General features: G+C 39.9%; 2 protein-coding genes across 3 annotated transcripts; one reads left to right on the plus strand and one right to left on the minus strand.

The window, feature by feature from the left end:
* Positions 1-11185: 11185 nt before the first annotated feature.
* On the minus strand, positions 11186-13891 carry LOC134213165 (peroxidase). The gene has a single exon (XM_062691845.1). The coding sequence runs from the start codon at positions 13683-13685 to the stop codon at positions 11649-11651; it is 2037 nt and encodes a 678-aa protein (XP_062547829.1). The 5' UTR covers positions 13686-13891; the 3' UTR covers positions 11186-11648.
* A 4557-nt stretch (positions 13892-18448) lies between these two features.
* Positions 18449-19356, plus strand: LOC134217328 (uncharacterized). Of its 2 annotated transcripts, XM_062696073.1 has the most exons (3): positions 18449-18839; positions 18893-18979; positions 19064-19356. In XM_062696073.1, exons 1-3 carry the CDS (start codon positions 18645-18647, stop codon positions 19241-19243), a joined length of 462 nt encoding a protein of 153 aa, XP_062552057.1. In that variant the 5' UTR covers positions 18449-18644; the 3' UTR covers positions 19244-19356. The 2 variants fall into 2 exon arrangements, with proteins under 2 accessions (XP_062552057.1, XP_062552056.1); XM_062696072.1 differs by having other exon boundaries at positions 18893-19356.
* The last annotated feature ends 729 nt before the right edge of the window (positions 19357-20085 follow it).

A 20085-nucleotide genomic window follows, 5' to 3' on the forward strand; every position in this document is an offset into this window, starting at 1 on the left:
CGATAATTGCATACATGCATGGAGATATTCCATAAATAAGTATCCCTATCTCTGGTGTGTATCCTTACTTGATCTAGATAGATAAAGGGCTGCCTCCTCTTGGTAAGCCGGCTTGAGCCTACGTCTAATGGAGTATCATTCGCCAGTTGCATAAACCATCGTGTACACGACCTACCACGAAGCCTATGGCATTTTGAAAGTTATCTTGTATATCTATTTTAACTACACTTGATGCAATTTTGGAATACTGGTAGTCCCTACTAGGCAAAACTTTGAGAAACTTTTTTTGTGTGAAACATTTTGTATGAAAAAAAATCTGCATGTTCCCCACTCTTCGAAAGTCCATGCAACAGATTTTTAGAAACTTTTTAGAGAGTTGAAAAAGAGTTACTGTAATCGAAGATATTGGCAGTTGAACAATGCATTGGTGTTTTTCGAAATCTCAAAACGAGCAATGGCAAGTCGAGTCAAGTACGAGACACTGAAGACGGCCTTACTGTTGAGGTCGAAATACGTATCTGTCAAGATACAATTAAGTGGTGGAATTCAATGGGATTGTACAAACTCGTCTTGTGACAAGTGAAGACATTCCACTAAAAAGCTCAAATAATTTTCTTAACAAAATGGGTGATGTTTTAAACATAACCGCGAGCAGTAGGACTTGTATAAACGTAACCAGTGGCGCCGGGAGTGGGTAGGACAAGCAGGACATGTCCTACGCATGAATATTCCTGGAAGGGACAATCAAGGAAGTGACCCATGATTTGTGGCAAGTCCATATATCATTTAGGTAATTGAAATATCATTAAGGTAAAGTGCCGAAAAACTATCACCAAATAAATATTAGGCAGTTGTAGTTTTGTTTAAAGTAATTGTCTGGCAAGATCTATGTGTTATCAAAATGGGATATCGAAGTTGGTTAGAGCTTAAAAAGTAATCAAAGATGTTTCTGGGATTCTGAAGAAATAGTCTGCTGAGGGTTATTTAGGACTTCAGGAAGTTTACCAATCTAAAAATGAGATAATTTTAAAATTTACAAAGCTTTCAGTCGTTTTTTCATAATAAGCATGTTTTAACGGACTATTGAAAACCCACGGGAAAATTTTTTAAACCGGAAAGGATTTACTAAAATAAAAAAAAAACAACATCGCTAAGCCCGCATAAAATCCCTTTTTTTTAAGTCGCGTGACAGTGAAGCTGGATAATTAGTGTTTGATGTATCGTGCAGTTGTAGTACGCTTCGTTTCTGTCGAAATAAGCGCGATTCTTTACAAACTAGAGTTTGGAGCATGTGATGGATGTGTCATCGCTTATCAGTGCAAGCGTTATCTTTTTCTAGTGTGCATTGAGAGAAACTCGGTTTTCGTCTTTCACCGTTGAGCCTCTCCTTTCATGCATATTCGCAGACCCACCGGCAGCACTCACGCTGGTGACTGCATGCTGTGTATGTAAACAAAGGGAACGAACGAATGAAACGGAAAATGCGTGAGCAAAAAGCAGGTCAGTACGCGCTGCTGTCACTAATTGTAATGACTCGCAAACGGCAGGTACTGCTTCTTTTATAGACAAAGAAAATCTTGCGGTGGACCTGAAAGCCCGTGACATTCTGATGTCCTTGTTAGGAATGCACGGGATTGGTTATATAAGACATTTTTGCTGGCTTTGACAAGAATCGAAATTTTCAAAAGCTTATCGTGAATAATCTTAAGTTTCAATGAAATTGGCAAATTGCTGGAGAGTATCCTAGTCGATTGATATATAAATCTTCAAAATCCATTGAAAGATCAAGGCGCTAGCAACTTTTGAAATATTCCCTTTCAGCGTAACGCTCTCAATTTCCAAAAAATTAAATGACATCCAGTATAGTAAAGAAAGACGTAAGTCCTACGTCAACACTGTATGGTTCTGATGCCTGTATCTTGATAACCAGATGACTCAAAGTTCTGATAGCTGGAGTTCAATGCTTCAATGCATTAGCTTTTACGAATCGGAGAAAGTCGATTTTTTATTTTCGGCCACCTGAGGCCGAGGCGCAGAGGCGGCGTTCTGCTAGTTGTTTGTTCAGACATTAAGTACTGTATGCTAGATCTTTCACCCAGAACTCCACCCGGAAGCAAGTATGATTCGCTATCACCACCGTCGATGCCACACTTTATAAATGTGCATAGTTCACTTCCCGCCTGATAGAGTCAATGACGAAAATTTAATTGAGATGTACTCCCTCAACTCCCAAGTAACATTTTTGGGTTTATAACGGTCTTCAAGACCATAATTTACTATACAAAACTACTTTGAAACCAGTATACATTTTTTATGTTACTGAGGCTGGATCCACCTGGATCGATTTGCAGCTGACACCGATTGAAACCTCGTACAACAACATTATTGTTTTAGGGGATGTCAATTTGAGTTTGATTTTTGGAGAATGTATCCTTTTTGCTTTTGTGGTTTTCACACTTAATTTTTTTCGCCCCAGCCATGATGAGTTTATAACACAAACCCTTGTCCTTGTCAGCATTTTCGCTACACTTCTGAAAACAATTCGTATGAATTCAATTCCTTGGCATGAATGATTTTCTTTCACATATCGACTGGGGTGACATACTTCTGAACTGTGACTCTAATTTGGCCACATTGACACCATGCAATAGATTCTATTAAATCGATTTGCTTGTTCCTAAAACCAATCGGCAAGCTCCGACCAAATTAGCGTGTTCTAATTGTACTCTTAGGCTGATGCCATACTGGGAGAGAAGAGAAGCGATTAGAAGAGTTGAGAGGGAAGCGAAGCGTCCGCGTGAAAGCTACCTCAATGAGCGATATATGGAAATCGCTTATACCTGTCATAGTGGAAGCGATGAGAAGAGGCGCGAAGCGGTAGCCAAAGAGGCGAAGCAGTTCGTAGAGTGCTTTGCCGCGCGAGATCGCAAAGGATCACTTCTGTATGTTTGTTGATTTGAGTTTACCCTCGTTCGCAGTTGTGTAAAATGGCTGTGGGTGAAAAGTATTGCGGGAGAGGAAAACAACATAGTTTATTTTATTAATTTGGTGATGGAAACATTAAAATATGTATGGTTTTAGATACATGTATATGATGTATTTCATAGTAGCGGTACTCATTAAAATTGGGAATATTCTGGTGCAGTCCATACATTTAGAAACACTTTGAAACAAAAAACACGTATTTTGCTGTTTCCATAGACAAATGGATGTTGAACTTGTTATTTTAATATCGTACTCGTATTTAGGATTAGTTTCAAATGATAGATTTTTCATGCATCTGTTTTTGTTTTTACCGAATGAAATTGTTCTGTTCAATAGCTTTGATATTTGATTTTACACTGGAGTCGGTTTTTACGCCGGAGATACGTACCGTATATCTTAAAAAAGCCCTTCAACTTCAACGAAAATTGGGTTTGCGCAATTTTTGCTTATGTCCGCCTATTAAAACTTCGGGGACAATCCGATAGATAAGGAAACTGTAGTCCCAATTTTTTTGCGGATTTTTGGGATTTGCGTTTGTTTACGCCGTTTTTCAAAAAGGTTGCCGAGACAAAACGATTTTTGTTGTTTTCATGATGTGCGTATCTCCCGAGAAATCAACTTCAGTGTAGAAAAATGTAGTAAGAAGAACATCCATAAATTACGTAACGCTTGAAGGGAGAGGGGTGTTGTCGGCGAAGTGTGACGATCCATGCAAAATTTTCAGATTTTTCATACAAAAGGGGGGGGGTCGTGTTGAAAAATTCCCGTTACGTAATTAATGGATCTTCCATAGGAGCAAACGTAAAAAAAAAGAATAAAACATGGACCAAAAAGTTTTACCATAGCTACGCCCTACGTCTGTTTGTATGTGGTGATAATCTATCGCTCACATCATAAAATCAGTTTTCAATCGCGACATTCTATAAATCTCCCCAACACTCTTCTCTTTGTGCTAAATATGCTTGGAGAAGCAAAGTATTCTACATCTGAGGAAATCCATTTGTTGTATTTGTTGCGAGATCAACACTCCGAAAAACGCTTTCAGTATGTCATAGCTCGCTTTGATCGCCGCTTCACTTCGCTTTGCTTATCACCAACCTCTTCGCTTCGCTTCTCTTCGCTCCCAGTATGTCATCAGCCTTAGAAATCAGACAGCAGACAGCTTTCAGACAACACAGCAACCATCAAGCGGACTCCACTACAACGTGACATATTACACACCGAGTCTTTTTCTTCTTCAATAGCTCTACATTCCAACTGGAACTTGACCTGATATTCAACTTAGTATTCTATTAGCATTTCCTCAGTTATTCATTGAAAGCTTTTCTATGCCACTCATTGCATGATTATGTATCTTGTGTGGCAAGTTCAACGGATAAACTACGCCCAGGGAGTTTAGAATGTTTCCCACTCGAAAACATCCTAGAATCGAACTCGCTATCTCCGGATTGGCAATCCAACGCCTTTGCTCGCAAAGCTACTGGAGACCCCACAACTATTCGTACCCCCGAGTACTCGTCTACAATTTAGCAACGTTTTCAAAAATGAACAGAGATGATACCGCCAATAAAAAAAATGTAATTGATCAGATTACATTTTTTGACGTACACTACGTCTAAGGGGAAGATTCGGATACAGGGTGTAAAATGAAAATTTCAAAATTGGGGACCGTCACGAAATCATGTAAGATTTGTAACATCAATAGAGGGCAGCAGGGACTATGTCCAAGGGCTTGACGATCCCTCCCCAGGCCATCTGCGAGTTGTGGGGCTTCCCTAGGATGTGGTGGGGTTTGACAGTAGGCCCTGTTAAACCTCTATAAAAAGCTGCATGTATCCGCAAGTAGGCCCCACCAAAGCGACCGTGTGCCACTCAAAGCGCACAAGCCCAAGTCCTGGTGTTAGGTGGGACGCTAAACAGCCCTGACACAACGGCCCTCCGACGAGACAGGAGGTTTGCGCAGGCCCAATAAGCCGCCTAGAAAACCAATCATTACGAACAATATAAGAAATAATGCGACTCGATATAATCGGCAAAGACCTAGGCGACGAATACAGGATCACGACAGGATGATCTACGATGAATTACATCCCCGCAACTTCGACGTCGTGGCGCTGCAGGAGATTTGCTGGACAGGACAGAAAGTGTGGAAAAGCGGGCATCGAGCGGCTACCTTCTACCAAAGCTGTGGCACCACCAACGAGCTGGGAACCGGCTTCATACTGCTGGGTAAGATGCGCCAACGCGTGATTGGGTGGCAGCCAATCAACGCAAGGATGTGCAAGCTGAGGATTAAAGGCCGTTTCTTCAACTATAGCATCATCAACGTGCACTGCCCACACGAAGGGAGACCCGACGACGAGAAAGAAGCGTTCTACGCACAGCTGGAGCAGACATACGATGGATGCCCACTGCGGGACGTTAAAATCGTCATCGGTGACATGAACGCACAGGTAGGAAGGGAGGAAATGTATAGACCGGTCATCGGACCGGATAGTCTTCACACCGTATCGCATGACAACGGCCAACGATGCATAAACTTCGCAGCCTCCCGCGGAATGGTAGTCCGAAGCACCTTCTTTCCCCACAAAAATATCCACAAGGCCACATGGAGATCACCTAACCAAGAAACGGAAAACCAAATCGACCACGTTCTAATCGACGGTAAATTCTTCTCCGACATCACGAACGTCCGCACTTACCGCAGTGCGAATATTGAATCCGACCACTACCTCGTTGCAGTATGCCTGCGCTCAAAACTCTCGACGGTGTACAATACGCGTCGAAGTCGGACGCCGCGGCTTAACATTGGGCGGCTACAAGACGGTAGACTAGCCCAAGAATACGCGCAGCAGCTGGAAGTGGCACTTCCAACGGAAGAGCAGCTAGGTGCAGCGTCTCTTGAAGATGGCTGGAGAGATATATTATGATGCACTGCAGATATTCGGCCATTTATTTGGGCATAGCGTATGTTGTAACCACATGGTAGGCATACAATAATAATGCATCAACTGCACTTTGACTAAAAACATCGCAATGATTACCTGTGAAATCATATCAGAAATATCTCAATTGAGAGTTACTTTTCAAAACTTTTCAGTTTCATTTGAAATTTAAAGATTCTTCACTATATATTTAAATTTGTTTTTTTTTTCAATTTCAGTACAGTGTCAATTTGTTTTTTTTTCAGTCGTCGACTTATGAGTTTAAAACTTTTCCGAAAACATAATTATTTTAAAAAAATGCTGATTTTTTGCTCTATATGATTGGTTATGGTTGATGAATATATATCAGCAATGTATAGAACATTACATGTTAATTACATACCATAAAATGTTATAAAAATTGTAAGAATAAAATGTATTGCTGGTAATAAAATTAGAACGAGACTTATGCCTTTAGTAGAATTGAACAACAAAAGCTTAAAGATCAAATAGCTTGTTTTATACAAATTTAGTGATCAAAGCATTGGCGTACAGCGATAAGCAATTTGATACAACGTATAGTATTGAGAATTTAAAAAAAATAAAACATCCCAAGGCCTTATATTGGCTTTTTGCATTTTTTTTTGCTACAGAAAACATCGTAACATTAGATCAAAACAGAAAAACTAAAGGGACAAAATTAAGGAATGCAAAATGAGAGTCAATTATTGCAACCAAAGAAAAAAAGTTAGCTGTTCATTAATTTACGATTCTCAGACCAAACACAAAAGCCATGTGAGAAGATGGACAATAAATTAAATCACTTTGTAAATTTGCTTACTTTCTCCATTTCCTCACTAAAATTTTCCAAAATAATGTTGTCAATTCCTGCTATTTAGGTAGCGGTTTTGATGCTTTGCTTACACATTTATCTTTGATTTCATGGCGATGTTGCTGCTTAATGTAGCTTAACTATTCATATATGATTAGAGTGAAACAGCATAAAACCGGTCAAACTATGATAGATGAATACAAGAATAAGACTTCATTGTGAATGTAATCATTGTAATAATTTATAGAGTTCAACGAAGCATAAGCATCCATAGAGCAGTGAACAATACTGGAAAATGAAAACACACATATATACTGGTGGAATGAAAGTATTACAGTGACAACAGTATCTAATGCAAATAGTTTGTACAAATAAATAATATACATCATGTGTCGTACATGTTAATTGATTCGAAAATTCCATATATTTGTTCAAAAAGGTATACTTATCATTCGCCAAGTTCAACCCTATTAAATTTGATTGAAGAAATGTCTTGCGAAAATAGTGTGCAAAAATTAAAAAAAAAAGAAAGACAGTAATACAGTCGACTCTCTGCATATCGATGTTCTGTATCTCGATATCTCTCCCTATGTCGATGGTTTCCTCGGTCCCTTCAATCTACATATATTTAGGCATTCTACATCTCGATAGCCTCCCTATCTCGATATATCTCTATCTCGATGTCATCTGATCAGTGTTGTAAAATGTCATTTGCATTCGTTTGTATAATTTTCCCAGAACTTTTTTCAGAAGGGAGCTATCAATTCATGTATTATGGCGAACTTATAGCGGTTAAATGGGCCTACAACTTTGTCTAACAAGACTTTGCCGTAAATATGTAATCTGGGGCGTGGGAGGCAAAATGTCATTCAAATGACATTATGTCAAATGACACGTGACCAGGGCTTGGATGAATGAAGTAATGAAGATGATGACCGATGCTTCAGCACCAGATATACTCCCGAGGACGGTAGCTTCATGAGAGAACAGTTTCAAAGTGCTTGGTGAAGAATGGTTCCTCGCTCCATACAGCACTGCTGTACGAAACAGCTGGAGAGTGAAATCAAACACCCGCTAGTGCAGAGAATATTTAACTCTCATGCCTCACTTATACCGAGTTGCGCATTTCAGTTGGAATGAATGTGTGAAAGAGAGGTATGTACATATATGATGAATTCTCTCTCTTTCTCGCTAATATGGTTTTGTATTCACACAACACTCACTCGCATCTGAAATACTGCCGATGAACGAAGGAACCATCCTCATTTCACACTGCCCTGCTGAACGATGCCTCCTCGGCACTATAGACGAATCCAAGTAAAAACAAGAAGAAGACACACGACGGTGTTAACTTTGACAGATCCTACAGCGCAGCATAGGAAGATCATTTTAAAATGCTTTTAATAAATTCTAGACAAATTGTAATTAAAATCTGATTAATGTATGATACGGAAAAAGTTTTGAAGTTTATGATAGATACATTTTTGGAAAATATACAAAAAAAATGAGATAAGCTTCCAAATAAGTACCTGAGAACTTTTTCCGTATCGTACATCAATCAGATTTTAATTACATTTTGTCTAGAATTTATTATAAGCATTTTAAAATGATCTTCCTATGCTGCGCTGTAGGATCTGTCAAAGTTAACACCGTCGTGTGTCTTCTTCTTATTTTTACTTGGATTCGTCTATCCGGCTTATAAAGATGCCACGTTCAAAACTCCCCACTTTCAATGTATAAAACGAATGCTTTGTATTTGCCTCTTCCCTTGTTCGTGCAGCCAGCACCACGTCGTCGAGTGCACATCAATCGGTGCACCGAAATTAAAACCTCACTGCGGGCTAAACACGAAGCATTCGTTCGTTTTTGAACGAATTTTCCAAGGCCTGCACATGACATTTTGGAGAGTTTTCACTCTCCAGCCTCAGATGTTATACTTAGAGCAATGTACCCTTGGACAAAAATATAGCCCTACTCAAGCGTTATGAGTACATTAAAAAATATGGAAGAAATTTGGATTCTAAAGAAAGTTATGAACAAATTAGTCAAATGACATGCAGATGACATTTTACAAGCCTGGATTTGATCATATTTTGTTCTGAATTCACTCTCCTTATGTCGATGTGTTCAATTTTTTAGGCTACTAGACCATCTGTGGACAATAACAAACATATCAACAAAAGGAAATGACATTTATTTTGTTGTATAATAGAGTAATAGTAGATGCATAAATATGAGGTTTTCTATTTTATTCTAACTCTGTACTATGTCAAATATTTTATTGATATTTTCATATTAACTATTACAAAATAGAAACAAGTGATTCTCACAGTTACGTGATTCAATTGTGCGTGATATTTGAAGTTTTGCCCTATTTAGCTGTAGTGTTAGCTTACGACAGAGAGCTACCAAATCGGAAATTATTGTATTTATATCTCAGGTATTTATATATAAGAAGTTTTGAAAATTTGCTATTTGGTTACATATAATTCTGCAAAAGAGGTTGCCTATTAACATGATTCTTCTTTTTCTATGGCTCTACATTCCAACTGGAACCTGACCAGCTTTTCAACTTAGTATTCAATTCAATTACGGGCCCTCTTTAGCCGTGCGGTAAGACGCGCGGCTATAAAGCAAGACCATGCTGAGGGTGGATGGGTTCGATTCCCGGTGCCGGTCTAGGCAAATTTCGGATTGGAAATTGTCTCGACTTCCCTGGGCATAAAAGTATCATCGTGCTAGCCTCATGATATACGAATGCAAAAATGGTAACCTGGCTTAGAAACCTCGCAGTTAATAACTTTGGAAGCGCTCAATGAACACTAAGCTGCGAGGTGGCTCTGTCCCAGTGTGGGATGTAATGCCAATAAGAAAGAAAGAAATTCAATTCAATTAGCATTTCCTCAGTTATTAATTGAAAGCTTTTCTATGCCCGCCATAGATTATTGCACGAGCCAAAAATCCATATGAAAAAAAGTTAACATTGCCCTCATGCAACTTCACTCAATTTGGAGTACCTTGAACATCTTGTTTTCAGGTGAAATGGGTTCACATGATGCGCATGATGAGGACACTCCAAAAGCTTCGGTTGATCTGGTAGATCTTCTTCTTCCCGAGAAGCAACATCGTAAATTGATTTTGCGCAAGTACCTGTAAAATCCTCAACTCTCTCATCGGCACATCGAAAAACAACTCGGAATCGTACAATCAACGGTGAGTTGTAGGATTAAACGTTACTACGAAACTTCGAAAATTCGGTCAAAATAAATGTTTTATTAGTGGTCAGTGTAGAGAATAAGGCTTTATCAATAAATACAGCATTATTCAAATTATTACATAATTTCGACCTACAATAAAAAATATGTTAATTCGCCACTCTATGATATTTTCGGTGTTTGCATCACAAGAGGTGTGATCAACAAAACAAAGTTTGGCTCGCTGCATCTTGGTAGGCGTGGTTAATTATAACAAATAACACATCGTCGTTGCCAACGCCAAACAGTATAAAAGGCGGGTGTCAACGGGCAAGAAGTCATTCTTACAACGGATGGCGTGACGAACGCATCTTATGAAGAAAATCAAGCTTGCAGATTTATCAAGAGCATCAATATGCGAGAAATTGTTCAAGAAATACCAGAAGAATGGACCTTTCTCCTTCCACTAAAACGGCCTGAAAAAATAAGTGAAGGGTGGAAGCTTGGTGACCGTGGCAAATCAAGAAGCTCCCTGTTTTTCAAGACGCATGAATACGGTTCGTGACGGCATCCGGTGAATTAAGGGCCAAAATCACGACAGTCAGGATCACAAGCGTATCGTGAAAACGTTTAAGCGGAATCCCAATGCTTCGGTCAGGAATGTGGAAAAAAGTTGTCTTTCAGCAGTTCAAGTCTTTCGTTCAGAGAGCCAATGACTGGGATGGACAATTCTGAAAAAAACATAGCTTGGGATAGAACAAATTTTTCCGTCGAGTGACGCTTTTTGCGTCAAAGTCGGTTATGCACATGAAATCAGTGTAAGATTAAAAATTCGCCTTACACACACAGAAATCATTTCGATTCTTCGAACTGAATCGATTACATTATGAAACTTAAACCTCGTTATGAAACTTAAACTGTTTGTCATAATGACAAATGTTTGTCAGCCTGATATCCATGTCGATTTCTTATCAGTTTGATAGATGTCCGGATGAACTTCTACTGCATACTTCGGGTTTAAAGTGAAAACATATTTGTTATTGCGAAAAGGAAAACAACAAGTTTCTTTTGATTATAACATCAACATATTTTTCTTCCACTTACGTCCGCTGTTAAATAATCATTTAAATTTGTTTCGACATCACCTATTCTCGTATAAGAATGCTGTCTGCCGCTTCTCTGGTCTCTTATCGCTGTGTTTTTCACCCTCGCATAAGGCGTCATCAAAATATTGAAATCAAACAAGTTGATCAGTCTCACCCGCAGACTGGTATGCAAACAAGCTACCGAGATATAGCTCATCATTTTTATTCAAGAGAACAAAATAAACACTACGTAGTACTATACTATAATAACAACTAAATCGAGCGCGAGACACGTTTCCGAACATTATTGGATCCTGTCGGTATCGGCTCGTACGCAGTCATGTTATAAAATAAGTGTGCAAGTATGCGATGTGCATGAATATGTAAACGAGAATTTCATCTGCATTCCTGCGGTATCACCGGTGTGACTTCTTTCTTCTTCGCTTACTAAACAAGTCTCGGTCATTAATTTTACACACCAACTGTAAGATATAGGAACCGCAACGGATGAAAGTAGTGACTTCCACAATAACGCAGCACTGCTGGATCTTACTTCCTTGTCCATTTGTTGTCGTCGATTGGCATCATCAGGGTCGCGAGAATAAATGGCTCATCAATTATTTATGGTCTAGTGGTGTAACAGCTCTGGCAAGGTACTTAAGTCCCATGTGGGAAGCTGTGTGCAACGCACCAGAGGGTTATCGACCGCTGGCAGACGGAAAATGTTTTGCTGCACTCGGGACACCTGTGCCGTATCGCACAGAAATCGCGCTGCTGTGTAGTTGGATAAAATCTTGTCTAACTGATGATGGTGTTCGCTGAATGATTGGGAAATTTGATCCCGAATAATGCAGGATAGAGTTGGGCCTAGCAGTGCCCCGGGAGTGGTGGGTATCTCCGCCATTGCTCCGACGATTAAATCAACATCTTGTACCGAAGCATATGCTGTTTTGAGCTTTTCCAGGTCGGAAGGTTTCATCGCGTTCGATAGATCTTCCCACGAGTCGATAGTTGTACCGGTACATAATTTGTAGTAGTTTGTGTAGCTACTCAAGCCGTGATCACGACCGCGTTGGATATCCAATGCAAATACGTCCGTCCCAACGTTGTGCGTTTTGAACAGTAGATGGGCCATGTCGTCTACGTAGCTGGTGTCCATAGACATTGCGTTCTGCTGAAGCACAGAGTTGACCAAATGATTGAAATACTCCTTTTTACGTAGATCTTTGGGTTTGTAGAACAGATCTTCCATATCGAATGATGAATATTTGCCGGTTTGAGATGGATTAGAAATCTCCCCGGGCATCATTGAATTGTAGAAGCGAATTGCAGCCGTTGCAAACTCGTTACTTACTCGTTGTTCTTTTACGTCTGATGGAATGATTTGATTAGAGCTGCCCAGAATGGTTTCAGCCCATTCGTGGGCAATTTTGTGGTAGATTCTTATGTTGACTTTTCTCGCCATTTGGAATAAGGCTTCATCATCCCAATCGGATTTAATCAGTGCCATTCTTTTTGCAATCCGGTTATGTGAACGCAGGAAGAGGGTATGAAGGAGTGTGATGAATGGGTTGACGTTCACTCGACTATCTCCGGATGTGTAGCACACATCCGTCGTGGAATTTACTGTACAGAACTTTTTGTCTTGGTTTTCCGGCAGATATTCTGATGATTCGAAAGACTGTGATTTGAGTTTGCCGCCGTGGTTGCTTCGTAGTGGTAGTGTTTCACTTTCATGGTTTCCATATAGCTGCGAAAGATCGAACCTATTGGTTGCCTGATTTAATTGATTGGCGGGACCTAAATTGCATGTATCTCCCAAGGACAAAGCGCTTCGAACATAGTTCAAACAGGTTACATGGTTGGTTTGATAATATGAATCATTTGATGCTATACGCAACGGTTGACAGGCGGGATGGGAATATCGCGGCACAACAGCGCTGTATTCTGTAGTGCAACATTCAATATCGGTTCCATCGTGCATAGTTTGAACGGTGGTCTTGGCAAGATCGTGCTCAATAAATTGTGTCCATTGAACCAATGCTACACTGTGTTTGCTGTCTTTGTGAGATTGGCTAAGGATGTCATGGAACTTGCTAGAAATTGTTCTAGGATCCGGAAGTTCATTACCCGTCTTGCTCTTTCTGAAGTTATAAATTCCATCATGATAACTTGCAGGTAACAATCTTCGATATTCATCGTTAAACGTCTTATCAATCAAGATTTTTTCGCATTTCTGTAATAATTTGCTTTGTGGTATTACCTTGTGACTTAAATACAATCCACATTGGTACGATGAAATTCTCTGTGGCTTACAATAAGTATTCAAGAAAAATGAGGTCGCCTTGAGTATGGTTCTGGCGACGTAGTCTTGCTTTTGGGTGCTAGGCGTCGAATAACCATCGATTGATTGGGCGTATGAGATGCCTCCCAAGGCAACCTTCACTCGGGAGCCAGCAATCGCCGATTCCATGCGTTTAGACTTTTCAATAATGTCTTCTCCAAACTTTACAGCATCCAGGAGATTCTTTCCGGTTGCGAAACTATCTAATTTGTTCTGAACTCGAGGATCGACCCCACTGTACGGTGCACTCCGATTCGCAACCAGGGCAAAACAGCCCAGAAAGAACGCTACGAAAATCATTCTTCCACCTGATAACTCCATATAATCGGCTTTTCGAAATCACTTCTTATTACAGGTTTTTACATTAAGCAGCGAGTAAATCGGTACTTTATTTCGTTATACTGTCGTTATCTTTTCCTTTTATTATAAGCAGCATCGGAAAGGAATACGCGCGCGACGCACTACGAGCGACTTCGCCGTTGTTCGATTGACTTCTCTTTCTCTAGACGACCGGTTAAAGACTGATCGCGAGTGTCGCGAGCTTGTTGGTGATTCAAATCCAGCCTTTGTCGCGTGAGCACAGATCATCTTAGCATCGCGCGCTACTACGCAGTTGCCGGATGTCAAACTAAACTCATTAGAAAATCAATTTTCATATTTCAATATACTAATTATGAAACACTCATAAATGCTTATTATTTTATTATCGAGAAAGCGATGATAATTGATTATGAATGATTTTATTTATTCACTTTCAAACTAAGGCCGGGATACATAAAAGTTATATCATTTCTGCTCGGTCCATAGCTGCATGTCGCCAACCATGCGGTCCACCGACAGTTTTCAAAACATCTGCTCAATGCGTACTTCATCTTTTTGTACCAGTCGGATAGATAACCATTTTTAGCGTGTTATTGTTCAAAATTTTGGCGCGGTAATTTCTACAATCTAGCCTATCGCTTTTTTAATTGGACACATGGCACATTCCGAAGGTACCAAGTTATCTAGTGCAGTGTTCTAGTCAATGCCTTACCACCGTGTTTTGGTAGCTCTCAAGATCAACCCCAGGGGCTTTGTAGTTTTTCGGTTAGCCGATCGCCTTCTGGATTTCTTGCTGATCTATACGCACAGCTGAAAGTATGCTCTTTTGGGCAGAAATACAGTCTTTTGCGGGAGAATGGAGTAAAATTTGATGCATAAAAAGGATAAGTTTTACACACTTTTCCTGTTTTTATGCATAAATGTTAATCAATTGTGAATGAAAGATAGTCATAATTGTGCATAATATTTATTCCTTTTTGTGTGTAGGTACCGTGAAGTACCCTAATTTCACGCATTTAAGATCTGACAAAGTTAATACGTTAAAAAAAACATATAGTGGCCATTTGGAAATATTTGCTACTGCATCACGTAGTAAAAGGATTCTAGGTTCTCTAAAAAAAATGTTACTTGCAAATTTAGCTGCTATTTAAAAAAAAATGGGGTATGAATTTGAGACCGTTGTATGCCCCTTATTTCCCACATGAAAGTAGGATAGTTCCTAATTTCACGCAAAAGTGTTCCTGACTTCGTTCATGTTTGAAATTGATTATTGTTATTGGTTTGATGAAATATAATCAATTGACAAATAGAAGCATGCATCCATTGTTCAAAATATGCAGATAACGGTATCAGACAGCCGTCAGTGACCCATTCTTTAGTCGAAATGGTATGTACCTATATTTCGACCCTGGAGATTTTTTCCAAGTTCGTTTATTTGGTAGGCTCAGGCGTGTATAACACTTTACGGAGCCATGGTTCTTTGCGATATATACAATCAATATCATTTATTTTTTCAGTTACTAAGAGAGGGGTAGAAGCCAGCGTACTCGTGGTGACTCGAGATTAGTTTACAATGTTTAAGGATGGACGGGCTAAGGATTTTGGATCAGGAATTTCAGCTTCTCATCCGGGCATTTGGCGTCATGGACGATGTGGCGTGTCGTCGTGCTCGACGAATGGTTCGACTGGGAGCATCTTTCGGATGGCAAGAGCTTTGGTGCTCTATGGAACAGAAAGCAGAGACTAAACACAAAAAAAACTTTGAAGAAAGAAAAAAAAAACGAACTATTAGATTTTGATATCAGAAGTACAAAGAAAACTATAAATGGCCTGCATATAGACAACATCACGATCTCCCAAAACACCTCGAACTTCCCTGAAGGGTTGTTTACCTCGGGCCATTAGGATATCCAATAATTGCTCTCTGGAGGCGTCATTTTCCGAGCAGGACCAAACTACGTGATCGATGTCATCATAACCGGCTCCCCACCTACATAGGTTGCTATCGACAAGGTTTATTCTGTACAGATGTGCGGTTAGTGAATAGTGATTAGACATAAGTCTCGACATCACGCGAATGAAGCCTCGACTTAAGTCCTCACCTCTGAACCACACTCGCCCAGAAACTTTTGGAACTATAGAAAATAGCCACCGTCCAAGTTCTTTGTGAGTCCAATTTCTTTGCCAACTTTGAAGAGTACTCTGACGGAGTAATGGGAAAAATCGTTGCTCGAGAATTGTCTATCATAAACCTCACCTTCCTGTGCGCCCACCTTTGCCAGCGAGTCTGCCTTCTCATTGCCGTAGATTGAGCAGTGAGAAGGGACCCAAGCAAAGGTAATCTTGAATGATCTTTCGACCAAAACACGCATCTGCTCTCTTATGTTTGTAAGAAAGTAAGATGCGTGCTTAACAGGTTTCATCGACCGGAGTGCCTCGATAGAACTAAGACTATCCGAGAAGATGAAATAATGGTCTACGGGCTGATTGGAAATTATCCCCAAAGCGAAGTTAATTGCTGCCAGCTCAGCAACATAAACCGAACACGGTTCCTGAAGTTTTTGGAAGCTGGTTGAAGTTACATTGAAAACACCGAAGCCAGTGGATCCGTTGATGCGAGAACCATCAGTGAAATATCTGTTGCTGCAATTGACATGTTCATATTTTCCAGAAAAAAGTGAGGGAATAGATATTTGTCGAAGATGATCTGGTATTCCTTGAATAGCATGTTTCATGGACAGATCGTATACAATTGAGGAACTGTAGTTGGTGAAGTGAACTCGAGGGGGATTATAACACGGAAGACAAAGATCTGATGATATGTAGTTGAGATATACTCTCAGGAATCTTGAACGACAAGTCAGTTCAAGCATTTTATCGAAGTTATCTAAGACAAGTGTGTTACTTGTTCCACATTTGACGAGTATTCTAAGTGAGAGCTCCCAGTAACGGTGCTTTAAAGGAGTGACTCCAGCAAGCACCTCCAGGCTCATGTTATGCGTTGAATGCATGCAGCCAAGGGCAATACGCAAACAACGATACTGAATTCGTTCCAATTTGATCAGGTGGCAATCAGCTGCTGAGAGGAAGCAGAAGGAGCCATACTCTAAAACAGAGAGAATAGTCGTTCTATAGAGTTTGATGAGGTCTTCCGAGTGAGCACCCCACCATGTTCCGGAGATAGAACATAGAAAATTGATCCTTTTCCGGCATTTTTGTATCAAATACTCAATGTGGAGTTTCCAGGTACATTTGGAATCAAACACGACCCCAAGGTATTTAGAAGATAAAGATTGGTTGATGGCATCATTCAACAGTTTTAGTTTCAGTTGAGCTGGGTACCGCTTCCTAGTAAACACAACCAACTGAGTTTTTTGCGGTGAAAACTCGATCCCTAGATGTCTGGCCCAAACAGTCAGATTATCTAGGGTACTTTGCAATGGTCCTTGCAAGACAGCTGCACATGGACCTCTTAGAGAGACCACGGCATCATCTGCAAGTTGTCTGAGCGTGCATTGTCCTTCCAAACAATTGTCAATATCTTTAACATAGAAATTATAAAGCAAGGGACTTAAACATGATCCTTGGGGAAGGCCCATGTAGTTCATTTGTTTTTCTGACAACAAATTGTACAAGAAATTATTTAAAAATACAGGTAGTCCATTACTGTGCAGATTGTCTGACAGTACTTCAATGGAAACTGAATCAAAAGCGCCCTTAATGTCCAAGAATACTGAAGCCAATTGCTCCTTGTGCAGTCACCGCCACAGGCTGAAGGTTTGGGCTAAATTTCGTATAGTAATTTGGCATCTTTCAGGAAACAGAAGAGGGCAGTTATGGTGGCCGGGTCATTACCGTATACCGTATTCATTTCTTGGGGCTTCATACAAAGGACATTCGCACAAGACGTGTTCGACGGAGTTGGCCACTTTGCAAAGCTCGCATTTTTTCCAGAATGGACCTTGTCCGTAATTTCAGGAGAATCGAGTATGTCCGGTTCTTAGGCGGGAGAGATTTTTTTATTCTTCATTAGATCTAAGTCAGTGCAGGTCTTGATTGTTCCTTAAATCTTTCTGAGCGGTAGAAGGTCTTAGGCTGAACTGACTGCTGGAAAAATCGAGTTAGGGGCTTAAATACGTACTAACTCTTCTTGAACTGGTGAACAATGGTAGTGAGAGGAACACACGGAAGTTCTTATTACTGAACAAATTCTCTTGCTTGAAATGGTCTTGTAGACAGAACTAAATCCAGGGTTTTCATTTCATTGTTCACTGGTGATATTCTAGAAGCAAGACAAGGATGTTGCTAGGGCTCCGATGCATGGCCAAAAACAGTATCACTGTTCTGATTTCTCAAGAAAGGATTGATTTCCTATTGATAAGGGGCGCGCCTTCAATGGGATTGCTCTCTATGAAGGGTCTAAATAGCGGGACCTTGTCATGCTGGTCTTGAGAAAACAAAACAACAACTGTATCGAAACCGATACTGCATTGCTTCTCAATAGCACTGGAGTAATTCGACATGCACTTAAACACTAAGGATACGAGTAACGCTACAATAGATCTAATGATTGGTCGCAGTGGCACACCCGAACAGGAAAAAAAGCACTTCCACAGCTCAAAATAATTTTCTTAACTTCCACAGTTATTAACTGCGAGGTTTCTAAGCCAAGTTACCATTTTTGCATTCGTATATCATGAGGCTAACACGATGATACGTTTATGCCCAGGGATATCGAGATAATTTCCAATCCGAAAATTGCCTACACGGATAAAAACGAAAAAGCTAAATAACTTATTATTTATTCCTTTTTATCCTTTAACGAATTTTAATCTTTCCATCGTTTAAGAATTAAGCTTTCGGAATGCTTTTTTGGAATTTAATCTTACAATTGCATTTCTAATAATAATATCTACTCTTGTGACTTGAAAAAGTTTCTAGTTTTCTCAAGTTTTTAAGATGGCAGCCGGCACGTTTAATTACCCGCACTGGGTCGTGATACGCTTATTAAATAGCTTGAAAAAGTTGTATTCAATGTATTTAACACAAAACTTGACCCAAGGCGACATACACTTGGCAAGAAACGGACGACGTGGCCTCATACAGTTTTTCCAACTTTCTCCTCCAAATATGAACCGCACTGAGCTGGCACAGGTAAGTTGTTTATTTCCGCTAGAGCTTCTAAAATTACTGATGTACTATTTCAGTTTACCCCGAGGTTTACTCTTACCATGGTCCCGATTCAGGTGCCGCTCATGGACCCGATTAACGTGCCGCTCATGGTCCCGATTAAGGTGCCGTTACGGCATCAACAACAACGATTATTACAAACCGTGTCATCCGGAACGTTATTATTTATAAAGTGGCATATATTGAAGATCAAGTCTTCGAAAAACCGGTCGTATAGAATCTCTAGTTGCAAAGCAAATGGTAAGGCTGGTGCTTCAGTGGATGTTTCGCTTCGAGTGGCAGCCGCCACCATATATTCATACCGAGTTAGAGGACCATCGCCAAAGCCACGAAGTAATGTAATTCTGCTATTTTTATGGAAATATTAACAATAAAGAGATTCTGGAGCATGGTGCTTTTTAAATTTTTGAAATGTCAAAATTTTTCACTTTGTTTTGAAAAGAATGATCCTTTAATTGAATAAATCACTTCTAAGCCTCTCCAAATTAAAAACGGAATAATCATTTCCAATGATTAAACTTAAGTTAACCATTCGAAATTTATTGTCTAATTAAGCATTGCAATGAGTGGATAGACCGAATATGGTTTTAGATTAAAGTTTAAGCTATTTAGCTTTTTTATTTTTATCCGTGTAGACCGGCTTGTTTTTGGTTTGTTTTCATTTTGCACTGAAAATGATTTTTTCACCCCCGCTATCTTCTCTTCCACAAACTTGGCAGATTGGAGCACCTAGTACTGTATTCATCTTGCCAACGCTTCCAAATGTGTGTAGCACACATTCACATTAGAGCACAGATAACAGACATACAGGCTAGAACAAAAATTACTTGAAAAGCGGTGTAAATTGAAGTACGTTAGGATACTGACTGTGACTATAAGTCGTTATGTTGCGTTAGTAAATTGTGCGCCAAAATAAAACCAAGCTTGCCGCGTCTTCCAGCACGTGGTATCTGTTGATGTTTATTTTTCATGCACTATGGAACCAACAAGCTAAAGAACAAATTCGACAAAATGCATTTTCATTCTTCAAAACAACCTTATTCAATTACCAAGCAGAGGTTTTCGCACTCATGCCACTTCTTAACTACATATTTTTGAATAAATATATGTTTATAAGAGATGTAAGGGCAGCAGGGACTATGTCCATGGGCTTGACAATCTCTCCCCAGGCCATCTGCGAGTTGTGGTGCCTGCAAAGGATGTGGAGGGT

The sequence above is a fragment of the Armigeres subalbatus genome, chromosome 2 (assembly GCF_024139115.2).
Source record: "Armigeres subalbatus isolate Guangzhou_Male chromosome 2, GZ_Asu_2, whole genome shotgun sequence".
NCBI classification, from domain to species: Eukaryota; Metazoa; Arthropoda; class Insecta; order Diptera; family Culicidae; genus Armigeres; species Armigeres subalbatus.

Bases quoted from the DNA above. Each gene is read 5' to 3' on its own strand.
- LOC134213165 (XM_062691845.1), bottom strand. From the start codon at position 13,685: ATGGAGTTATCAGGTGGAAGAATGATTTTCGTAGCGTTCTTTCTGGGC.
- LOC134217328 (XM_062696072.1), top strand. From the start codon at position 18,645: ATGGCAGCCGGCACGTTTAATTACCCGCACTGGGTCGTGATACGCTTA. The intron at 18,840-18,892 runs GTAAGTTGTTTA...GTACTATTTCAG, and splicing joins ACCGCACTGAGCTGGCACAG to TTTACCCCGAGGTTTACTCT.